This window comes from Podarcis pityusensis (genome assembly GCF_964106645.2).
Source record: "Podarcis pityusensis genome assembly, chromosome: 4".
Lineage (NCBI taxonomy): Eukaryota > Metazoa > Chordata > Lepidosauria > Squamata > Lacertidae > Podarcis > Podarcis pityusensis.
This window is the reverse complement of record NC_138027.1, coordinates 16,044,825-16,069,842: the sequence shown is the minus strand read 5'-3', so window position 1 is coordinate 16,069,842 and position 25,018 is coordinate 16,044,825. Positions and strand designations below refer to the sequence as shown.

At 43.7% G+C, this 25,018-nt stretch overlaps 1 protein-coding gene across 11 annotated transcripts in view; it reads right to left on the bottom strand.

The window, feature by feature from the left end:
- The window catches only part of FAT3 (FAT atypical cadherin 3), a 719,557-nt gene that overhangs the window by 351,757 nt on the left and 342,782 nt on the right, over nt 1–25,018 (bottom strand). For all 11 annotated transcript variants that reach the window (XR_013985096.1, XM_081001695.1, XM_081001693.1 and 8 more), the window contains 3 exons: nt 23,548–23,687; nt 10,939–11,214; nt 8,719–8,929 (listed from right to left, as the gene is read on the bottom strand). Coding sequence is in view for 10 of the 11 variants with exons in the window: in XM_081001695.1 (XP_080857821.1) it covers nt 8,719–8,929; nt 10,939–11,214; nt 23,548–23,687 (627 nt within the window). In the remaining variant the exon portion in view is untranslated. The remainder of the gene's footprint in view (nt 1–8,718; nt 8,930–10,938; nt 11,215–23,547; nt 23,688–25,018) is intronic.

Below are 25,018 nucleotides of genomic sequence, written 5' to 3'. Positions count from 1 at the left end.
TGTGGAATGATATCCTTCCCTAATCCACATGTGAAGCAGCAACCATCAGTTGCTTTGAGTGTCTTGGAAAGAGTTATCTTTTTGCTGAGGCTTTGCCTGACCCACAAAAGTGGACCCTGATTTATGTGTATGAATCCCCCAAATCTCCATTTTCATTTGATTACCGTATTTTTCGCTCTATAGGAGGAACTTTTTCCCCTCCAAAAATGAAGGGGAAGTGTGTGTGCGTCCTATGGAGCGAATGCAGGCTCCTTGGCTTCAGTGATAGCAACGCGAAGCCTCCGAAGCACAGAGGGAGAGCTCCCCCTACGCTCCGGAGGCTTCGCGTTGCTTTCGCTGATGCTGCCTGAAGCCCCCGGAGCGCAGTGCGAACACCCACTGCGCTCTGGGGGCTTCAGGCAGCTATCCGCAAGCCTTTGTAGCGCAGCAGGAGTTCCCGCTGCACTCTGAAGGCTTGCGGATACCCGCCTGAAGCATGGAGAGCGAGAGGGGGCGGTGCACACTGATCACTCTTGCTCTCCAGGCTTTGCTTCGCTGGAGAGGTGCTGCACAGTTTTCCCTCTCTGCGCAGCGCCCCTTCAGCGAAGCGGGAGGAGAAATGGAAGGGGCTCTGTTTCTCCTACCGCTTCGCTGAAGGGGCGCTGAGCAGAGAGGGGGAGAATTAATTCCCCCCTGTTCTCCCCCTTCTATGGTCCGGTGTGTCCTATAGAGCGAAAATACGGTATATATGGTTTGAGGTTATATTTTTGTTTTCATGGATGTCACTTTTATATAGTACATAGTCTGCACCGCATAGAGGTTTTTAAATGTACATAAATAAGTAAATAAATGTGTGATTACACTTCCCACCGCTTTTTGAAGAGATCACAGTAGTTTAAGTCTACAGTGCAGAGATGCTGTAGAAGGGTAAACAAACCATTGCCAACCTTGGTGCCCTCTAGACATTTTGGACTACAATTCCCATCAGTCAAAGCCAGCACAGCTGTACTGGCTGGGGCTGATGAGAACTGCAGTCCAAAGTATCTGGAGGGTAGATAGGCAAAGCCACCTGCAAATCATTAACTGGCTGTAGTATTGATACAGTACCACCTGCTAGGATCTATGTGACCGACTGCAGCTGATGTGTGGACTTTGCTTGCCTGCATTATGTGATTTGCACAGTAATCCTACCCATGTCTATTCAGAAGTAAGCCCCACTAAATTCAACAGGATTTACTTCCAGGTGAGTGTGTATAGGATTGCAGCCTTATCCTAAACTCGCTGGCCCCAGAGTTTTCCTATCAAATGCAGTGGGGCTTACTTCTAAATCAATATGCATAGGATTACACTAACAAGGCTGTGATTTCACACATGTTTACTAGAAAATGCATTTTACTGAAAGCTCATGGACTTCAAAGAAGAAGGGTTTAAGATCTGGCACAAAATAGAGATAAAAGACGAAGAAGCCAAATTGTTCAATGTGTGAGCAACAGTTCACGGCCTGAAATAATGAGGATTTTGAGCAATTTAATATTACTGGTTGAATGCTTCAATAGGACTGAAGGCGAAGCATGAGAACAGCATATATATATATATATATATATATATATATATAAAGAAATACACACAAAATAATAGCTCATCAAACAGATAAAAGGAAGCTAATGACAGCAAGGTTTGTTTATTGATCTTAGTGGATAGGGGGAAATCAAGAAGAATCATTGTTCAGTGAAGACGTAAATGGGCTCCTTAGAAGGTCAGGGTTTGCCACATACAAAATACAATAATGAGGTAGGATCAAGAGACTCTTTTGTCAGAAGCGTACAATGAGGACCGAAATTACCTGTTCCAAGGAACATGGAGCTGGTGGTGGAATCAACAGAAACTCCCTGCATTCAATTTGTCCTCACCTGCGTAATGTGTTGTCAAGCTTATCCTATGCCTTGGAACACAGAGAGCTGCATTCTACTGAGAGAGACCACTGGCCCATTTACTTCAGTATTGTCTACACTGACTGACAGCAGCTGTCTAGGGTTTCAGACAAGGATCTAACCCAGTCCTAACCTGAGATGCTGGGGATTGAACATGGAACCTTCTGCCTGCAAAGCAGGTGGTTTACCGATGAGCCAAGGCCCTTTCCCTGCCAATGCTATGAACTTCTCCATATCACTAGCTCCTTCTCAGGCATCTTACCAAAGGTTTCATGAGTGAAGGGAAATGAGGAGAATGAAAGGGATTTCCAGGCTCACTTCATACACTTTAACAGAACCAAGAGATAAAGCTCACCCTCCACCCCACCCTGACTTTCACCTCAGGTTCAAAATTGCAAGAGCAGATGCTTCTTCGTGCAACCAGAGATGGTGCAACCAACAATAGCTGTACTCAGCCATCTTCAAGCATCCTTCTTTGGGGAAGGTTCCGTGGCTTAGGGATAAGAGCATCTGCTTTGCATGCAGAAGGTCCCGGGTTCAATCCCCAGCGTCTCCAGGTAGAGCTGGAAGAGACCCCCTACCCAAAACCCTGCAGAGCCACTGCCAGTTACTGTAGACAACACTGATCTGGAGATTAGGCACCTAAGATTAGACATTCGAGTTGGTATTAGGCAGCTGTGCTCCTGGAGTTAAGCAAACCAATGAGAGAATGCTACCTCTACCCCATTCACCACCACACAGGTCACCCTGTGTAGGCAAAGTTATGGAGCACGAAGCCTCCTGTATCTGTAGAAGGTCCATGCATGTTTCACAGCCCTGATCTTATAGTGTTTTGAATGCCCAGAGAGCCTCCATGAATACAGGAGGCTCCCAGCTTCAAATACCTGCCCTTCTATTTGTCCCGCCCAGCTGAAATCAGACAGACCCCCTCGTTTGATGAACTTTCAGCACCTGATAAAGACCTTTTTATTTTATTTCAAGCAAGGTTTTCTGATTTTTCTATTAGTTTACATTAGAATCATAGAATAGAATCATAGTATCATAGAGTTGGAAGAGACCACAAGGGCCATCGAGTCCAACCCCCTGCCAAGCAGGAAACACCATCAGAGCACTCCTGACATATGGTTGTCAAGCCTCTGCTTAAAGACCTCCAAAGAAGGAGACTCCACCACACTCCTTGGCAGCAAATTCCACTGTCGAACAGCTCTTACTGTCAGGAAGTTCTTCCTAATGTTTAGGTGGAATCTTCTTTCTTGTAGTTTGGATCCATTGCTCTGTGTCCGCTTCTCTGGAGCAGCAGAAAACAACCTTTCTCCCTCCTCTATGTGACATCCTTTTCTATATTTGAACATGGCTATCATATCACCCCTTAACCTCCTCTTCTCCAGGCTAAACATGCCCAGCTCCCTTAGCCGTTCCTCATAAGGCATCGTTTCCAGGCCTTTGACCATTTTGGTTGCCCTCCTCTGGACACGTTCCAGTTTGTCAGTGTCCTTCTTGAATTGTGGTGCCCAGAACTGGACACAGTACTCCAGGTGAGGTCTGACCAGAGCAGAATACAGTGGCACTATTACTTCCCTTGATCTAGATGCTATACTCCTATTGATGCAGCCCAGAATTGCATTGGCTTTTTTAGCTGCCGCGTCACACTGTTGGCTCATGTCAAGTTTGTGGTCAACCAAGACTCCTAGATCCTTTTCACATGTACTGCTCTCAAGCCAGGTGTCACCCATCTTGTATTTGTGCCTCTCATTTTTTTTGCCCAAGTGCAATACTTTACATTTCTCCCTGTTAAAATTCATCTTGTTTGCTTTTGCCCAGTTCTCTAATCTGTCAAGGTCGTTTTGAAGTGTGATCCTGTCCTCTGGGGTGTTAGCCACCCCTCCCAATTTGGTGTCATCTGCAAATTTGATCAGGATGCCCTTGAGTCCATCATCCAAGTCGTTGATAAAGATGTTGAATAAGACCGGGCCCAAGACAGAACCCTGTGGTACCCCACTAGTCACTCTTCTCCAGGATGAAGAGGAACCATTGATGAGCACCCTTTGGGTTCGGTCAGTCAGCCAGTTACAAATCCACTGAGTGGTAGCATAGTCAAGACCGCATTTTACCAGCTTCTTTACAAGAATATCATGGGGCACCTTGTCAAATGCCTTGCTGAAATCAAGGTAGGCTACATCCTACATTGAGTTCACCTTTACTGTATCTTTTTAAACTTACTGTACACAGCTTAGAGACTATGTTGTTAAAGTGTGAAATGAATTGTGCAAATAAAATAGTAATAAATTGATAGGGTAAAGGCAACACAGGGAAGGGGAGTGGTGGAGCTTGCTGAATATCCCCACCCTCCCTGGCATGATTTCCATCATGTGTAGTTTTTGGACACCATGAGACAAGACATAGGCTAAGTTCAAGTCCATGTTGCAAAGGGACATTTCAACACAGGGCTCCCATTTTCAGTGAGACACTTCTGACCCTTGCAATATTTTTGCCCTCTGTGTTACATTCCATCTACAGCAGTGGTTCCCAACCTTTCTTCCCTTTGAGCCACCTTAAAGCAGCTGAGGATCTTGTAGGAGTGCTTAATGGTTGTTTGTCTTGTTGTAGCTTTGGGCCAGATGCTGCATGGTTTTTAATTGTATTGTACAGCTTCCTTCATTTCTTTTAAATTGTATTTTATTTGTATTACACACAACCACAAATCCAGACAGGCTGCAGACCACCTGAATGAAGCATGTAGACCACTGGTTGTCCATGGACCACAGTTTTGGAACTCCTGGTCTACAGATTGACAAAAAGGATGAGTTAATAGGTGACAGAGGTAATACATGATTCAACCAATCAATGGGACTGTATGTGCCCCTACCACCTGTATAGTTTCTAGGATGGAAATATATGAACAGGTCTATGCATATCTGTGCTCATCACTTCTCACCTGGATTCAGATTTTGTTAAAGTGTGTGCGTATTGGTTTCTCTTACTGAGTGCTGTGCTCACATGAGCTGAATTCCCTGAGAAGTAAGGAACCATGCATATAAGCTGAACCCATCAGTTAAAATTAGCATCCTCCCTGCACATCCTTTCATGGGTCAGAGGAACGACAGCCTCAAAAAGTTCTATTATGCTGCATCGAGGAACATCTGGGGATAACGAAATGGTGGGAATTTGCAGCTGAAACAGAGGTTTGAAACCTTGACTTGCTGGCACTATGGGAAGATGAAATCGAAATCAGAGGCAGTCGTGGGGAGATAGTCTCATCAAAGGCTTTCAAGCTTTGGAATAATTGGTCTGGGTAGAAGCCTCACACTGTCCACACTTCCAGGCCACTGCCTCATCCCTCCCTCCTCCATGATTATGGGAGCCATTTTATTACACACTTTTTACAGCTGATCTTAACACCATTGTATCACTCTATCCATTCACCATAGGACCAAATTAGACACTTGGAAGCAGATCTAAGTCTCAAAGCAACAGGAGCAAGACTGTTTGCAGCGAAGAAGCGTTGGACAAGGGGAGGGGATGACTGAGTTTTAAACCTGCGACTCCCTCCCTGCCTCACAACCCCAGCTCCCCATCTTTCTACCCAAATGCAGTCCAAATGGATTTTTACCACAACACCAAGGAGTAGTGGCTTGAGGGAGGGAGCTGATGCAGAGGAAAAGTGCTGACTGGGTCGTGCACTCCTCTTCTGCTTGCCATCTCCCCTGCTGCTTTGCAGCTGTTTAGCAGCAACGAGAGTTTAAGATCTGGGTCTTCTGTCAACTTGATGAGTTACCTCTGCTAATTCCCTTTAAAAGAAGCTAAACTTGTCAACCTCATGTACTTAAGACGACAACAACCTCATGATGCCATCTTAATGATTCATGATGCTATAGACCAATGTTTCTCAACCTGTGGGTCCCCAGATATTGCTGGACTACAACTCCCATCATTCCTAGCCAGCATGACCAGTGGTCAGGGATGATGGGAGTTATAGTCCAACAACATCTGGGGAGCCACAGGTTGAGAACCGCTGCTATAGACTCAGTGGGGAGGTGTATAGATTGGGATGCACAAATTCAGTACTGTATAAAATTGAAAATCATAAATAAAATAAAATAAATCAGTGTTGATTGGCAAGGGTGATCAAGCCTGCAGTTCCAGGGGGAGGGCACACATAGGTGAATTAGAATTGTGATTGACAGAACTGAAAGCAAATACAATGCAGGAAGAGACCTAGTCCAGGGGTCAGCAAGCTTTTTCAGCAGGGGGCTGGTCCACTGTCCCTCAGATCTTGTGGGGGGGGAATGACTATTTTTTGGGGGGGGGGGTGAATAAATTCCTATGCCCCACAAATAACCCAGAGATGCATTTTCAATAAAAGCACACATTCTACTCATGTAAAAACACACTGACTCCTGGACCATCCGCAGGCAGGATTGAGAAGGTGATTGGGCCGGATCTGATCCCCGGGACTTAGTTTGCCTACCCATGACCTAGTCTAATGTGGTCCTGGTTGCAGGAATCTATCCCTTCTGTTATCACGCTAGAGTTATCCAAACATTGGCAAATTAGGTAAATGTGAAGGGACAAACGGAACATGCTCAGTCCACATCCTGCCCTTTGCATGTTTGCTGTAATTGTGCATGAGTAAGAATGTAAATCTACTAATGCATGATCCATCCCAGACTGTGCATTTGTGAGCAAAGGCCTGTACGTAGCAAGCCACTGGATAAAGGCTCCACAGAACTCTGTGCACATGGTTGAGGTTACGTGGGTAGGCCTGAGGGCAGGGAGGGCAGGCTCAAAAGACTGACCCAATGTTTGTTTATTGTACTCAGGTTGCCAGATGTATATCTATGCAAGCTGAAAGATCCGAGTCCTTGGCCACTGTTCTAAAATGCAGGCAGAGGAATGTAAGTCCAGAAGTAGCTGGCAATGGTTGACAGAAGCAAGTTTCCATTACTGGAAAAGAGTGAGAGGCTGCCAGTTGGGCTCCTTGAAATAAACGGTGGGGCAGGAGGTAAAAGAACAATGACCACAGGAAAGTAATGGAAGCAATGGCCTCAACTAGACAGGAAAATTGCTGCAGGATAAAGTGAACTGGACTGCCAAGGCTGAAATGCATCAAACGTGGAGTGATTCTGCACCATCTTCTACCACCAAATGAAAGCATTTATCTATCATGCTGAAACAGAGGGTGGGAGAGAAGGAGAGGCAGAGGAGAGAGAAGGGCTACTCAGTCAGCTTTGCTGAAAGTTCAGCTCCCTTCAGTCCTTCTCTTTTTGAGTTGTTTCCATGCCAGCTGGTCAACCTAAGAATTTTTTAAGATTAAGAATTGGTGCTTGAGTTTACTTGCTTTTCCTCTTCCACCCACACACCTTCTTTCCTTTTATGTTGACTGATCGAACCCAAAGAGTACTTATTAATGGTTCCTCATTACCCTGGGAAAAAAGTGGCAAGTGGGGTGCTGCAGGGTTCTGTCCTGGGCCTGTTGTTGTTTATCGTATTTATAAATGACTTGGATGAAGGAATTGAGGGGATGCTCATCAAATTTGCAGATGACACCAAACTGGGAGGCAGAAGAAAGAATCGGAATTCAAAATGACCTTAACAGATTGGAGAACTGGGCGCAAGCTAACAAAATGAATTTCAGTAGGGACAAATGTAAGGTTCTGCACTTAGGCAGAAAGAACCAGATGCACAAATATAGGATGGGGGACACCTGGCTTACTAGCAGTACATGTGAAAAGGATCTAGAGGTCTTGGCGGACCACAAGCTTAGCATGAGTCAACAGTGTGATGCAGCAGCAAAAAAAGCTAATGCTATTCTAGGCTGCATCAACAGAAATATAGTGTCCAGATCAAGGGAAGTAATAATACTACTCTATTCTGCCTTAGTGAGACAACATTTGGAATACTGTGTCCAATTCTGGGCACCACAATTCAAGAAGGATGTTGACAGGCTGGAATGTGTGCAGAGGAGGGCAACCAAGATGATCAGGGGTCTGGAAACTAAGCTTTATGAGGACCATTTGAAGGAGCTGGGTAGGTGTAGCCTGGAATAGAGGAGACTGAGAGGATATATGATCACCATCTTCAAATAACTTAAGGGCTGTCACATGGAGACATCTCCTGCTCTGGAGGGCAGGACTCAAACCAATAGCTTCAAGCTGAAAGAAAGGAGATTCTGACTAAACATTCGGAAAAACTTTCTGACAGTAAGAGCTGTTCAGCAGTGGAACAGACTCCCACAAGAAGTAGTGGACTCTCCTTGGAGGTTTTAAAGCAGAGGTTGGATGGCCATCTGTCATAGATGCTTTAGCTGAGATTCCTGCATTGCAAGGGGGTTAGATTAGATGACCCTTGGGGTCCCTTACAACTCTAAATTTCTATGATTCTATGTCAAGCTCTCTAAATTATAATCTTGTAAACATCTTGTTTTTACTGACCTCTGGAAGCTATTCTGGGAACCTTTATGGTTGGGTATTGGTGATGGAGATGCTTTAAGTCAACAAATAATAAATAATTATTGGGCTCAATGGGGCTTATTCCTTAGTAAGTGCGTTTAGCAAAGCAAGTACAGCAGCAGCAGCAACAACAACAATGGTGCAATTCTGAGATGCATAAAAAGGCCCTGCAAGGCACCATCTCTTGAATGAAAGACATAAGAAGGCAAATGAGTTAAACATAAGGCCTCATTGATTTCTAAGGAATCTTGGCATACTTACCTTCCTTGCTGTAATCTTTAATTCTATCCAACAATTGCATTACATCGTGTGATTTTATTACGTGCAACCTCACAGTGCAGAAAACCTCACTTGCTAACCTGCTTCAATTGTGTAGATCAGCTCTGCGTTTTCGCCTTTGTCTTTGTCCAAGGCGGTGACCTGCAGAACAGCAGAGCCAATGGCAGCCGATTCAAACACAGAGGCTTCGTACAAAGGGCTGGAGAAGTACGGACTGTGATCATTGGAGTCTTCCACGTTGACAATTACCCTTGCCAAATTCCGCCGATAGGGGAACTCTTGGTCACGAACCTGGAGAGAAGGAGCAACAATCACTGGAGCACAGAGACAAACTGGTAGGGCCACAAAACCCGGCCAATATTACATCTGGGGAAGAAGTCATGAATTCAATACTTCTTTACCCATCGCCTAGTTAAACTAGGGAGTTTGCTGCTGCAATATGTAGTAAACAAGTTTCTTTTGGGAATTATAGGGACAGAACTACCTAAACTGTATATAAACTTATTCATGCATGCTACTACAGTGGCAAGAATGTTACTTGCCCCCAAATGGGAAAAGTAGAAGTCCCAGCAAAGGAAGAATGGATACAAAAACTTATGGAATATGCAAAAATGGTGAAACTTACCGGAAGAATAAGAAATCAAGATAACAAACTTTTTATATCTGAAGAAGTGTGCATGCACACGTAAGCTTATACACAGAACAAACTTAGTTGGTCTCTAAGGTGCTACTGGACTGGACAATTTTTTAAATTTATTTAAACTTTTTTTTTTTATAAAAGAATGGAAGTGGTTTACTGAATATTTACAGATAAATTGCAAACAGGTAAGAACATTGGCAGGATTATTGTAATAACCTGCAGTTTCATAAGAGTATATATTTAAAGCAGATGAACAAATTAAGTTAATTTGGATATGCAGAAGATATGAAAAACCAATTTAAGGAACTGTAGAAAGAGGGGGAAGGAAGTCAAATTTTAAAATTTTAAAATGACTGTAAAATTATTGAAATGTATAAACCTGAAAATCATGAATAATTTTTTTTTAAAAAAATGTAGTAACAGATCCTGGCCTTGAGGGTAAAGCTATATACCTGAATAGTAGTTGGTTGGTTGAAAATACTTCGCTATCACCATTTATTAGGTTTTGCTTCTGGAGCGGAACCAGTGTGCTAGCCATCCATCTTTTTTCTGCTTTTTACTTCCAGATTTTGTACAGATACAGCACATGCATCAACCGCTCTGTTTTTAAGGACATGTTCTCACTCCCAACCAACCTAAACAGCTCCCTGATATGCTCTAGCACGCAGACAAATCACAGAGCAGGAAAGAGATCCTGATGTGATCGTGCAATAGATCGTGACTAGAGAGGCAGCTGGATATTTGGAGGCTATGAAGTTGACTATCTCCTTGCTAAATACTATGACAAGGAGAACTGAGTGAGATCCAGTCATCCCTGGAAAAAACTAGTAAAATTTCTCAGAAGGTGTGAGATGAAAGTCAAGGTTAGTTTGGAAGTTCTAGCCCACTGCCAACAAACAACAATAATAATTTCTGCTCCATAATACAGCGGTACTTCGGGTTAAGAACTTAATTCGTTCTGGAGGTCCGTTCTTAACCTGAAACTGTTCTTAACCTGAGGTACCACTTTAGCTAATGGGGCCTCCCACTGCCGCCGCCACGCAATTTCTGTTCTCATCCTGAAGCAAAGTTCTTAACCTGAGGTACTATTTCTGGGTTAGCGGAGTCTGTAACCTGAAGCATCTGTAACCTGAGGTACCACTGTATTCAGCATCCACTTCACAGCAGAACAAGCCCCCCCCCCCGCCCCCCATAATTTAGGTGCATAAACCAGTGTCTTCTGCCTTGGGAAAATCCTACAGAAATGCAAGATGAATCAGAGCACTTTGCTTTCAATAACAGGGCATGGGCAAGAAGAGCGATAATCACCTTGTTTAATAGATTCTGAAAGAACTTTAAAAACTTCTCCTGAGAAACTCTTCAAGAGAGTCACCTCTGATAAAAGGCCCAGGCATTGGGAGATTATAATGTTTCTTCCGTGTTCTCCCTTAAGATGGCAAAACCATTTTGTGAGATAAAAACGCTTTCATAGTAAGCCTCACAAAGCTTCAGCACTGAAAGAACGGAACGAATAAATAAATGCACGCCAGTGGAGGGAGGAAAATTAATTACTGCTTCCTTGCCAATTTTTAAAGCCTCGGTGCTTATCAGGAGACTATAGCATACACCTATTAATAGGCACTGATTGTGCCTGAGCACACAGTTAATATTCAGTTCTTACCATTACGTTTAGGATGTGCTTATCTTGGGCTTCGTGGTCTAAGCGCTCGGCGGTGTACAGAACTCCTGTGTTGGGATCCATCCTGAACTTCCTCACACTGACTGAGTCAATACTGCTATGAATGATGTAGCTGAGCTTGTGCTTCTCATCTCTGTCTATGGCTTCAACTTGCAGGATCTCAGTGTCAGGGAGGATGTCCTCAGAAATCGTGACGTCGTAACTCGGGTGGGAAAATTCTGGACCGTTATCGTTGTTGTCCAATACTTTGATGAGAACCTGCAATATAAAAAGAAAGAGGGGTTTCGTGTTGGAGAAGAAGCAAATTATACACAGATACCTGCCACATTGGCATATAATGATGATAGATTACGCTTACTTGCACACAAGCAAATTGCACCTGCTTCACTCCTCCCAGCTCCTATTAGGAGGAAGCAAACCGCAATATCCGGCTTACAGTTCATCCAAACTAGGGATTGTGGTTTGTTTCATTCCCAGAAAACAATAATCTTCAGACCAAGTTTGATCTTGGATTATCATTTGGACTCAGTCCTTGGAACTCTTGGCTTGAGGAAACCCCAGTGCTTTATTTAAGAAACACAGTCTCATCATGAGCTCAAGGTACAGGACACTGTCGGAATTCAAGCCTATATCAGTAGTAACTGGCAACTCTCCAGGCACCCGGCTTGATCTCCTTGTTGACCTCCCTGTCTGCATTCCCCAGCAAGATCCAGGCTAGGTCGCAATAGGCGATTCTTCTCAGCGTGAGAAGAACACACCCCCTCTTTCCTGCCCCCCCCGGCAGGGGAAAGCGATAGACAGAAACGTATTTACATTCCTTTATTTCTGTCTTTGCAGCATTACAGAAAACATGACTGCTCTCTTCAAGCTCCAGCAGTCGAGTGACAAACACTTCCTGTATTTCCTGTACAGGAACAAAAGGAAGAGCTCATATTACACTCTGAGCTAATTCCGGTGCTTCGCACTGTGAATTGACTGTCCCGCTGTTTCCCACGTACAGTCCCAACATTCCCATCATGTTTACTTTTCAAGCTAGCAGTTTGCAGCTGCATTGCTTCTATATCGTAACAGATACATGGTTCATAAAGCAAAGTTCTAGGATGCATCACCAGGCAGTAGAAAAGACACAGTGTCTTTGCAAAGTTTGGAGGAGTGTGAATTTCAGAGGATGGTTGCGTTTCAGTTCCTGCATTGTTTCAGAAAGTGCAAAACAGGTAGGTTTGCCTTTAAATGAGAACTGAATCAAGATTCTCCCCCATCCCTATAGACTAACCATTCCAATATGTCTGTGGGGAAGCCTTGGCAGGCCACAATAAAACACATAAAATAGATGTACGTGACCGTTCCAAGGTTAAGTCCCATTCAGTTCAATAGGGAATAGACAGGAGTGGGATTGCACTGTAAAGAAATCATCCCTTCATTCCCTACTTGTTTCCTATCTGAGAAAGGAACCTTATATGAGACTTAAGTTGTCTGCTGCTCGAGGTTAATTGCCTGGCTGCAAAGCAGCACATGAAGGTGTTAGCTTGCCTTGTACCAAGTCAGACCTACTAGGTCAGAGACATAAGAAGAGCTTGCTGGATCAGGCCAATGGCCCATCTCGACAAGCATCCTGCTCTTACAGTGGCTAACCAGATGCCTGTGGGAAACCGACAAGCAGGATCTGAGCACAAGAAAACTCTGCTGTCCAGTGGCTTCCATAAACTGCTATTCAGAAATGTTACTGCCTCCAACTGTGAAGGCACAGGTATCATGGCTAGTGGCCATCAATAGCCTTTTCCTCCATGGATTTTAATGCCATCTAAGTTAGTGGACATCACTGCCTCCTGTGGGAGAGAGTTCCATAGTTCAACTACGCACCGCATGAATAAGTGCTATAAAAAAATCTGCCCTGAATCTTCCGACAACTAACTTCACTGGATATCTATAAGTTCTAGTCTTACGAGAGAGAAAGAAAAAACTTTTCTCCATCCACATTCTCCATGCCATGCACCATGTTATAAACGTCTATACTGAGAAGATGCTGATCTCCAGGTTTTCAGATGGGGCTCTTCCAATTCAACTGAGGATGCCAGGGATCAAACCCGGCAAAGGATGTGCTCTACCACGGGGTATAATGTAGCGAAGGGAGAACAGACCGTGGCTCAAATGCCTCTCTTCCACCGTACTCTAAAGCACCGCCGCAGCAAAAAGTTTATTCGATGCTCCACCAGATGAATCACTGACTTCTGTAAAGTTTTTTTCTGAATGAATTGCCTGCCACTTCAGCCCTGCCTCATTTGGCTGCTTGTGTAGATGAGGTCGGCGTGGCCACCATCTTATTGCCGCCTCCATCAACAATGTGAGCCATTATAAAGCTACTGGAAGCACTCAGCAGCTCTTTTGCCTGACACAGGTTCAGTCAGGATGCGGAGAGTGTGAGCTCTGGAAAAATCCGAAGGGCAGACGGAGCTAATAAGAAAACAACTCACCGCCCCCACACTTTTTAAGTGTGCGTAGGGGGTAGAGGGGTGGGTGGAGAGGATGCCTACTCAAACGTGTTTACAAGGCTTCAGTCTGAGCCCAGTCACTTACACCCACACTTCACGTTTTAATGGAGGGAAAGATTTACTTATAAGCTATTATGATAGTATTTTATGAAAAGAGGTTGCCCTCGGAGAGACATGAAACATTAGCTTTCCACGACGTTAGTGAGACGTTTGCTGAATGCTTTACCAGAAAGTGCGTAAACAATTCCCAAAAAATTGCCTGTAATGACCTATCCTGGGAACAGTCTAGAAGGCAGTTGCAATAAAATTCCCTCTAAGTTAAGACTATATTGCATGTTGCTTAGGGTAGGCTTGGGATGGAGTCGTTTCTGTGAGCTTTACACGGCTGGGGGAACAGAAGAGGGAAGACGAGGTACCCAGATTTGCTGAAGATGGAGGCAGCAGTAGAAACGATGGATACCCTGTAAAATCCGAATTGCTAATGATTACAAATATCCCTTGCATGCTATCGCTTGGGATACTCAGTGGGATACTCTGTTGGCCTTAGGAAAATAAGGAATGGTAGAAATCATTAAAACTGAGCACACCGTTGGGAACTTAGGTTGCTAAACAACAACAGCAACAACAACAACAGCCACAACAATAATATGGAAAGTTAAGAATGAAAAAACTGAAAACCAAAGGTCTAATTCTGTTTTGTTGGGTCTAAAGTAATGCCCCATTCTATGCATATGATGAATGATATTACGACTAATGACACCAACACGGCATAAACATACATTGTGGCTGCCATACACGATGCCCATGAACCTGAGTAAGTCCCGATGAATTTAATGAGTATTCTGAAAAGACATGCACAGACCTGCTATATGTATTTTTTAAAAGCTGTGATGTATCTGAGATGGACCAATGCATCCCAGAGGATATGAATCAAAATTATAACTTTGCCACATTTAAGGAAGAGATTGTGGGTGGGTGGGGAGCTTACATTGAGCTGTGTGTTCCCACAGCATTCTTACAACAATCCTCTGTAGCAGTTTAGGCTCAAGGTCACCTGGCAACCTCAATCACAGAATCATGAAATAGTAGAGTTGGAAGGGACCATCTAGTCCAACCCGCTGCAATGCAGGAATCTCAACTAAAGCATCAATGTCTGAGCACCTCCATCGTTCTGCCTGGACACTGAGGTCCGGCACCGAGGGCCTTCTGCGGTTCCCTCGCTGCGAGAAGCCAAGTTACAGGGAACCAGGTAGAGGGCTTCTTGGTGGTGGCACCCGCCCTGTGGAACGCCCTCCCACCAGATGTCAAAGAGAAAAATAACTACCGAACTTTTAGAAGAAATCTGAAGGCAGCCCTAATTAGGGAAGCTTTTAATGTTTAATAGCTTAGTGTATTTTAATGTTTTGTTCGAAGCCGCCCAGAGTGGCTGGGGAAACTCAGGCAGATGGGCGGGGTATAAATAAATAATAATAATATATAATAATAATAATAATAATAATTAGCAGGAATTCAAACAGTCATGTTGTACGAAGCTACCTTATACAAAGTCCATCTTACTGGTCCATCTATCCCAGCATGCCTTCTATTTGACTCCTGGAACAGTTTGAAAACCACGGTACAGCTTCTGATTGGCTGCAGGAGCTTCCTGCACTCAATCGGAAGCCATGGAAGCCGCGTCGGACATTCGGCTTCCAAAAAATGTTTGCAAATCGGAACACTCACTTCCGGGTTTGCAGTGTGCGGGAGCCAAGCCATTCGACAACCAAGGTACCACTGTAATGTTTATTATCCCTTTTAGTAGTAGTGAAAATACAAGGAACCCAATCTGGATAAGAAGCCGGTGTAGTCCTGATGCAGATTGTTCCCCTCCCCTGCACACTTGTTATTTGAATTTGGAGCAAATGAGGGATTCCCCCCCCCCCCCCCCCAATTCAAAAGCCATTCACACAATTGCTAATTGCATAAACAGCATCACGTCTAGTTTGGCCCTGATGTAAAAGCCTTAACATTTTAAATGTCATAAGCTCCCATTTTCACATGAATATTGTTTTAGTTCAGGTGAATTGGCCCTGCTGGGGAGATTAATTGCAAGTCTACAGGGAAAAACAAAACCAGCGTGTGCTCACTTCAGAACGTTTGTTGCCCAAATATTGCAAGAATAGACTGTTTAATGGGCTATCCAAAAGCTTTACTCCACCAGAGAAAAATACTAGAACAAAATGAGAAAATATATATACATATCACATAATGTATATTTATGCATGTGTGTGTGAGAAAGGGGGGGCAGGGCTTATCCATACTTACCTTTGCTTTGCTCTTTCCAATCATGGCTCACATTTTAAAGTTGTGTGCCAAAATACCCTTTTTTAAAATCCAGAGCTTTCCCTGCAAAAATCCGCTCTCTGTAGCTCAATCGGAGCAAACAGCAATCTGCAGAAAGCCCAAATTAATGTTTGCACCAATTGAGCACTAAAGAGAAGGCTTTTGCAGGGAAAGCTCTAGGGCAAAACAAGCAAACAACTCAGACACTGAGCTTTTAAGTGCAGACTTGTGCCTAGTAAGAGTGGCGCAATAGGCAAATGTGGAAAAGGCCAGAATGAGAGGGAAGAGAGGATGGATATGCAGACAGAGGTCTTATGGCTACTGGTCCACATCAATCTGTTAGGGGGAGATTACTTGTTAATATCCCAGAATGATAAGTCAATGTGGACTAATCAGCTGGATTTGGGAACCAGAGAAGTAATTATGATGCTCAAGGAACATGACTACAGGCTGTTTCTCTCTCTCTCTCTCTCTCTCTCACACACACACACACACAATTCCTCTTCCTACTCAAAGTGTTGCTTCCTCCTTCCTACCCTCTTTCCTACCTAGAACACAGCAAAGCAATTGTCTCTTACTTCTATTAGGCATCAAGGTTATGACACCAGAGAAGAGAGCAGAAGAGATGTGCTTTCTGTCATGAAGAGAAGGAGCTTGGAAAGCCATGTTGCCTATACCCAAATTCATGCCAAACAGTCTCCTTTGAGAACTTCAGCTCACCTGCTTATATACCTCTGCCTCTTCCAAACTGACTGCAGTCCACTATTCCTCATTCCTTCCTCTTCCTGCCTGCAGACAAGCTACAAATATTGGGATTGTTCTTCTGCTTTCATTTCTATGCTCTGAGCAGACTCTGTAATTCATCCCATCTCTTGCCTTTGCTCTCAGAAAAAGCCTCTTGAATATTGACATGCTCATGGCAACCGGGAGCTTTCCTTGTTCCTCGACTCAAATTTCGGCCCTGACCCATAAACAGATTGGGCACAGTTCTCTTGATCATGACAAACAACAACTAAATAAAACTAATATACAATTAATTCAGTGCTGCTAGTGTGGGCAGCTCTGAAAGATAAACATAGTGAGCAGAAGGCGAGTAGACCACCGAGCTGCTGCAACGCGTTTGAATTTTACAGAGGTTCATTCTGGTATGCTTACGCTTTCAGAAAGAAAGGAAAAAAATGTCATGGGGAAATGTTAATGCTTGTGTTCTGCCAAGTGCCAATGAGCTCTGAAAGTTTCAATTTGTTGCAGAATTCCTCCTTAATTCAGTTTCTGCAAGGTTAGTCACTCTGGTACAGCCTCATTTATCAACACACACTGAAGAACATGAGGTTTGGTTCACAAGAGCAATGTGTCTGTTACAGAAGGCAGCATAAAATCCATAGTTCTTGAAGGCAGGTCTCTCTGAGGAAGAGCAGAGCCAGGCTCAACTGTTTGAGGTGTGCATTTGTGCGCCAGTGAATGTAGAATTTTGAGGGCTGTGTGTATATGGGCTCTTTTGACCCTATCCAATATTTATTTGCAGGTCCTGGGTTCAGGATCCATTGTGGGCTCAAGTCCAGTACATATAAGATGCAAAAGCATTTCCCCTCACTCTGAATCAGGCTGTTCAGAACTTTGGACAATGGGGAGACCTCATGTTTTTCCAGTGTGGCAAATTATCTTGTCAACAGTGAGTATTCCCTCTCACCTCCTGAACTTCCAACAAAAGACCTGCTTATAGGAAGGGAACAATTTCTCCTTTTTGTTGTTGTTTAGTCATGTCCAAATCTTCGTGACCCCATGGACCAGAGCACGCCAGGCACTCCTGTCTTCCACTGTCTCCCGCAGTTTGGTCAGACTCATGTTTGTAGCTTCGAGAACACTGTCCAACCATCTCGTTCTCTGTCGTCCCCTTATCCTTGTGCCCTCCATCTTTCCCAACATCAGGGAGTCTTCTCTTCTCATGAGGTGGCCAAAGTATTGGAGCCTCAGCTTCAGGATCTGTCCTTCCAGTGAGCACTCAGGGCTGATTTCCTTCAGAATGGATAGGTTTGATCTTCTTGCAGTCCATGGGACTCTCAAGAGTCTCCTCCAGCACCATAATTCAAAAGCATCAATTCTTTGGCGTTCCTGGTGAAAAGGGGAGTTGCTCTCCCTCTGGTGGTTTTTTGGGGGGGAAGGAGTGACTTTACCTAGGAGACCTGGTTTAAAATTGTAGCCAGATATGATGTCACTGGATTGCAAGCCAACTTATTTTTTTAATGATGGTTTTATTGTTTTATTAATACTAGTTTTGTTTTACGGATCTGGAAGCCACACTGGGTCTATGCATCCAAGAAGAGTGGGCAAGAATTATAGCAACAAAAATAGTTGCATTAGGCCCATGGATTTTAATGGTAAATAGCCGTGAAAGAACGAACTGGGTTAGCAGACAAGCAGTGCAGCAGGAGACAAACAGTCCATTTGCTTGCAGGTTCTCAGTTGGCATTGTTGATGCTCTACCATTTTGTTAGAAAAGATACTCAGAATAGGCTTGGTATACCTGAATATTAGAGAATGAAAGACACAGCTTAAAAATCTATTGTATAATCCTTTCATTGTGCAGAACTGACTGCCCAGGACAACTGAGATGCCCACCAAATGACGAGACTGAAATGTTCAACGTGGCCCAGTTTTCTATTCTGAGCTCACATTTTTCGAACACTGAAAGGGGAAAGAGAGAAGGGAGTCGTGTGCTGGTTGTTGCTGCCAAAGTGCTCCAGTCTGGAGAGAGTCCTTTCCTTACTGCTATTCCTAGGGGGGTGGCAACTTGCAGCACCCACCTTCCATACAGACGATTCAAGGTTACAAAGATGCCATGCAATCCTAAGCATGCTTATTCCGAAATAAATCCCGCTAAGCTCGGAGGAACTTGCTCGCTAGTAGGGATGTTACAGAATTCTGATGAAAACAGAAATTGGAGTGGAAATCACCAATGTTCGCTTATTTGCTTGTCAAGACCTCCCCAGCTACCCCAGGAGAATAAGGACACAAGGACACAGAATTTTAGGTTAATGTTAGGAGTTGTGCCATGGTTTCCATCGGCCCAGGCCACACACCCGAAGTGGCCAGGATCTCCCCCAGTGTGACATGGGACGCCGTCCAGCCCCCACGCTGAGGGGAGTGGCCAGGAGGCCTGATCGCAACCCAGCCCCACAAAAAGGTGGAGCCGATATATCCCACAAATGCAACAGAAATCAATCCAGCAAATACAGTTGTTGTTTGCAGACTGCAAGCAATAGATGACAATACGGAATTAATGATGCTCTTTCTTCCGATCTGCATTGTGTTTCCTTTCATCTGAAATGAATGGTGCAGACTTACATGATTAAAGTGTTTCTCCATAACGGACAGCGAGAGGAATAACATAGTTTTTGCTGGAAGCTAAATTGGAGCGGAAGAGAAACAGCGCTGCATGCAATGAATGCAGGGAAGAATGTAAATCAATACCTCCTTTTATCCCTACTTGCTAGAAAACGGGTTTAGAATTGCAGCCAGACAGTCATGCTCCCAGACCCCTGGGATCTTCTGATTCTAAGATTCATTACTTCCACCTATTCCTAATTCAAACATCCTTGGTAAGCAAAGCTGCTAAGATGGCCATTAAACCACACAACATCTGTAATGTGGACAGAGTGAGTACTAAAACACTGGACCATTTCTGCTCACACTGTTAAGGCTTGTTTTTCACAAAGAGCAGCTGCACCCCCTGTGCACACACAAAATTCCTGAACACAGAAAAATGGAAATCTTGGAGGTCAGTCTCAATACTGAGATGTCTCCTTCCATCAGCAAACAGGCAGGGTCTTAATTAGAAGATTCTACCTGTGGAAGGGGCCATTTCACTCTCATCAGACCACCTGGTAGAGCAAGAACAATTGGGGAAAACTAGGTGTCAGAGAGAAGGATTCTAGTTCTGCCCTCTCCCTGACATACTAGTTTTCTATGTGTGTGGGAATTTATTCTCTCCTCCCATTACCCCCATGGAAGAGCAATTCCATTCATATCAATTCACACATCCAATCTCAAGTGATATAGTCAGGATACAGGTATATGACCTCATTGGATGTTTGAAAGAACTAGATCCAAGAGGCCTCATTTACAGTCAAGGGATGTTGTCTGTGTATAAAAGATTTCCTTTTCCCTGCTTACTTCCGATTTCCCACAGTTAAAGCACTTCCAAATAAAGGCTCTTTGAGGCCCCTGAGCTTATAAATTAGCAAAGCAACACTCAAAGCATTAGCAAAGATGTTCTACTCAGGGGTGGGGAATCGGCAGCTGAAAAGACCCGAAGAAATACAGCTAAATCAAAGCAAATTAAAAATCCAGAGTAGGCGAGTCTCTTCCAAAGCGGGATCCAATGTTGCCCATCAGAAATACCTTTGGGTTTGGCCAAAAATGCATCTGAATAAAAAAAATGTGATGTGCCAAGAACAATTACATTGGCCTTTGAAGCAAAATGTTGTGGTGGTATAGCAGTCCAATCCGAATCATGTCTACTCAGATGTAAATCCTATTGAATTCAAGGGGGGTACTCCCAGGTAAGTGGGGTTAGGATTGCAGCCTTAATACTTATTAAATAACTGAGTTATACAGGGAATTTTGGAGGAAGATGATATGGCAAGAGGGAGTAAGAGACCCACTGATTTAATATTGCTTCCAATATGGTTTTCACTAGACAAGCTGGATCATGAATCTGTGGAGGCTTCCTTCACATTTTAGAACCCATAAAGGTCCAGGGAAGGAATCATCTCCATGAATATAGGGGTATTCAAACTCAAGTGGTTCACCCTCCAACTTCTGAAGGGCTACTAGAATGGAAACGTGGGGAGTGGATCTGCCCAACTCCTGTGCTTTGAGGACCTAGGCTAAGGTGGGAGCACCATGCATGGAAAAGCAATTCCCAACCAAAAATGCTAGACTAGCGGGGGGGGGGGGCAGCGGCTTTGCCTCTTGATTCTAGGCTTCTTCACACATTACACTGAACACAGGTACAAGCACTATTTACACCTGGTACAAGTGTGTACAACTGTTGATCTGCACAGGATGTACACAAGTTCACAGATTATCTCCATTTCTTATACGTGAATAACTGTTCAGCTGTCAGGTACACAGGTTGTACATTTGTTGACTACAACTTGTGAACACCCCTTCTATAAACTAAGTCTGGGAGTCACTTCCCCATTCCCACAAATTTGTAACAACTAATTAAGATGTTCCTTTTAGACCTCTTGGATGAGACTGAGTTTTGAAATTTTGCAAAGTGCTCTGACAATTTAATGGAAGGGAGAAATATAAATCCCTGACATAACACATACATACGCTTATCACAATGATGAAGCTTCATTTTTTAAAATTAATACAGCGCTACTAATATGCAACATGAATTTGCCATCCTTTCCCCAAACATTCCCATAAGAAGTCTGTGGACACATCAATGCAATCTGCATTGTGCCACATGCAGGCTTTACACCAAATGATTATCACAGATGTGCGGCAAGCTCTTGACTTCCCTTTATGCACACGAGCTCGGAGTTACGTTCAAGCAGCAGAAGAGATGAAGCTGCCCCGTTCCCACCATTTCTGGGAAAAAAAGTAGAAGCCAAGACATCCCGAGGCAATTACACACACAAAAATAAAGCAAAATAATGGCGCGCGCACAAACCCAGCCTTCCGTAAATTACTGCATGCCCTCAGGCTGTGATGAATCGGGCTCAGAAAAACTCAGAAAGCCCATTGCTGGCGTGGTCCTCCTGGCTCAGTCTTTGTTAAAGTTAATCAATCTGACAGGTACCTTCATACTCACATGCGGATAATAAATCAAGTAAATCAACGTTCTCCCCACTGCCACCGTTCAGCTTGAAGTCCCAGCAAAATCCACATTAAGATGGATCTTTTCTGGCATTAAAGCATTGGTGGCGGCTATCTGTCCACAAAGAGAGTGTGATGGCTGAAGACACCTGATTAACACAAATATAATCTTTCAAAGTAGTCGCTTGGGGAGTCAAGTTGCTTCATACACACACACACACACACACACACACACACTTGACTTCTACCATTCCCCCCAGACCTCTCCTTAAATTTATAGAGAAGGGCTTAGTGCCTCCTAAAGTATCCTGAGTTTTTCTGGTAAGCTGCCATCAAAGCTAACACACAAGTAACATAACCCCTGTGTGAATTTTAAGCCACGGTCATTTGATTCCCTTTACTAAGGTAGTAATGGGCTATGCGGAGAGGCTGGGGAGGGAGAAAAGGAAGTCATAATGGTTTTTAGGAGGCGAGGGGAAAACAACCCTGTAATAGATGGGCAACAGTGTTGGAACTAAAGCTGTTCAGCAGATCCACGCCACTGATCACATTACTGAATAATAATAATAATAATTATAAAACAAGCTCTGGCGTTTCTACAATGCTTTTTACCACCTCTGACTACATAGCGGACATGCTGCCAAGGCAAGAATAAAAAAAAACCTGAAGATGAGCAGGTACTATTATGGAATGAAGATGAAATATGGTTTCATTCCATGGGTTGGAGCTCAGCTGTCTGGTGGACAAGTCTAGCTGTGACACAAGAGGGAAATTTAGTATATATATATATATATATATATATATATATATATATATATATATCTCGCAAAGAAGAGAACTGACATATTGGATGATTTCTTATAGCCACCCACTTCCCCCAGAATCATGTTTTGGGGTTTTTCTTTTTTTCTTTTGGCAAGTATCATTGGAAGTGCAGGTGTCTTAAAGCATAAAAAGGGAATGGGTTACAGGCTGGGAGATGCTTAAGGGTCATCAAGAGATCTGCCATTGATACTTTCCTAGGGAAGGGTTTCATCCAGGCATATGGCCATATGGACAAACAAAAGGAGTTATTTCCCCCCCTCCCCACATCAACTTAATTTGTTGCACAAGAGGCCTTAATCCGTTCCCAACTTTTGCTCAAGTATGTTGCTCACTTGAAGCTGTCCATGGTCCAGCAGCCTTGCATTTTCCCTTGTGTTTCTGAAATCGGACCAGAACACGAGAACTGAGGACCCACCAGGAGGCAAGGTTGAGGAGCAAACAAAAAGTCAGTGAATGAATAGCTAAGGATGCAGGGAACACGCCAGAGATCAAGAAGACCTCAGTAAAACATTGTTGCCCTATACTGGATGGAAGGCAGGTTTATAAATGTACAACTGAATGAGCAAATGGCTGAATCACTTCATTGTTAGTAATAGTAATACCTTCTCTCAGCACACAATGGATGGATAGATTTTCTGTTTCTGGTCCAATAAGTTTTGCACTTGTTCATTCAATAGCCTGTTTCATCCACTTCTGAATTAAGCTGTGGGTTTTGTTTCTAAAAGTACTGTTTAAATATGTGTTTTATCACAAACGACATATTTAAATAACAGATTTCATCTCAGCGTGTGTATTTCCAAAAGTGCCTTACTCTAAAATGTACATTTTGAATACATTTCGCTAAGTCTTTTTGCACTGAGAATTATATTGCAAAATTTGGAGAAGTGCAAAATTTGAATAACAGTTTTATTCTACTCTGCACATCAACCCAGGAGGTGACGAACAGATTGTTGGAATCCACAGAATTCAAAGGAACAAGATGCACAGCTTAAAACTGACATATGTGAAATGGTCTGGGATTCTTAAACGGCACTATTTTACATGATGCACTTGAAATAATTTGCAATTCCTGCAAAACAAAGCAGAAGCATTTGGCATAGGAAACTGACGTGATATGCCTTACCTGAGTGCTTGCCACATTTGTGCCATCAGTGACTTCCACAGTCATGTTGTACACGGACCTCTGCTCAGCATCCAAGGGCTTTGCGATGACAATGGTCCCCACACCTTTGTCTGCGTCGAAAGAGCTCTCGAAATTCCCCCCTAGTTGTTGCAACATAAGGCACAATTAAATCTCTGGAATGTTTTTGTTTTTGTTGTTGTTGAGAAACAACACCTAGAGACCAGGGTATGGTAATTTACAGAGAAGCGCTGCACATAACATGCACTGCACATTTAGCAATCATTGTTCTAAGCTAATTTTTTCCTTTCAAGCATCATTTGTACATTGTAAAACAGATGTCATAAAGGAAAGAAAGGGGGGATAAACGAAACAACCCATACTGCAGACAAAAGATTCAGCAATGCATCCAAGCGAAGCATAATTGATTCCTTAAAAAGGCTTTACAAGGCTATTAACCTACAAAGACTGATGCCCTCGTTAGTACGAACAAGCGCTTCCCCTCCTTCCTGTGATATTAATTTGGGAGCAAGATTCAAGTGTTATTTGTATGTCAATTCTGAGAAACTCACCACCAGGGCTACCTGCAGTTTTTAAGGCAATCTGACTAATTAATAGTCTACTTGTGCCCCCCACAAAAAACCTACCCATGAGGTATCATCCATCTAAAGAAGCTGCCTTAAGATTATTTGCCCAATAAGACCGCTATTGGCTATTTTGACTGGCCCAACGTGGGGCTCAAACCCACGACCCAGAGACTGAGGGTCTCATGCTCTACCAACTAGGCAATCCCAGTAGATCTCCAGGGTCTCATGAGAAGTATCTCACATCACCTCAACTGCAGGCTGAATGTGGAACCTTCTTCAAGCGAAACCTGAGGCATATTCACTGATCTGTGGCCCTTGCTGTCAAGGACACGTATAAGAGCTGGTTCCCAACATCCTGTCACATTCTAGCATGACCAACATAATCAGGTCACAGCAAATTAAGGGAGGGTCCATGCAGATAGGATGGGGTCACTAGGAGTGCAAAGCGGGTTTAGCCCCCACACTAATGGGGTGCCCTTGAGTGCAACACTTTACTTTCTTCCAAGTAAGTGCATGGCCTTCAAACACTCGCCCCCCCCCCCCGGTGAGGAAAACATAAAACGCTACACTATGTACCGTATTTTTCGCTTTATAAGACGCACCAGACCACAAGACGCACCTAGTTTTTGGAGGAAGAAAACAAGAAAAAAAATATTCTGAATCTCAGAAGCCAGAACAGCAAGAGGGATCACTGCGCAGTGAAAGCAGCAATCCCTCCTGCTGTTCTGGCTTCTGGGATAGCTGCACAGCCTGCATTTGCTCCATAAGACGCACACACATTTCCCCTTACTTTTTTAGGAGGGAAAAAGTGAGTCTTATAGAGCAAAAAATACGGTATTCCTGTTGTTGTTTCTATTTATTAAATTTGCATACCACCCTTCATCCAT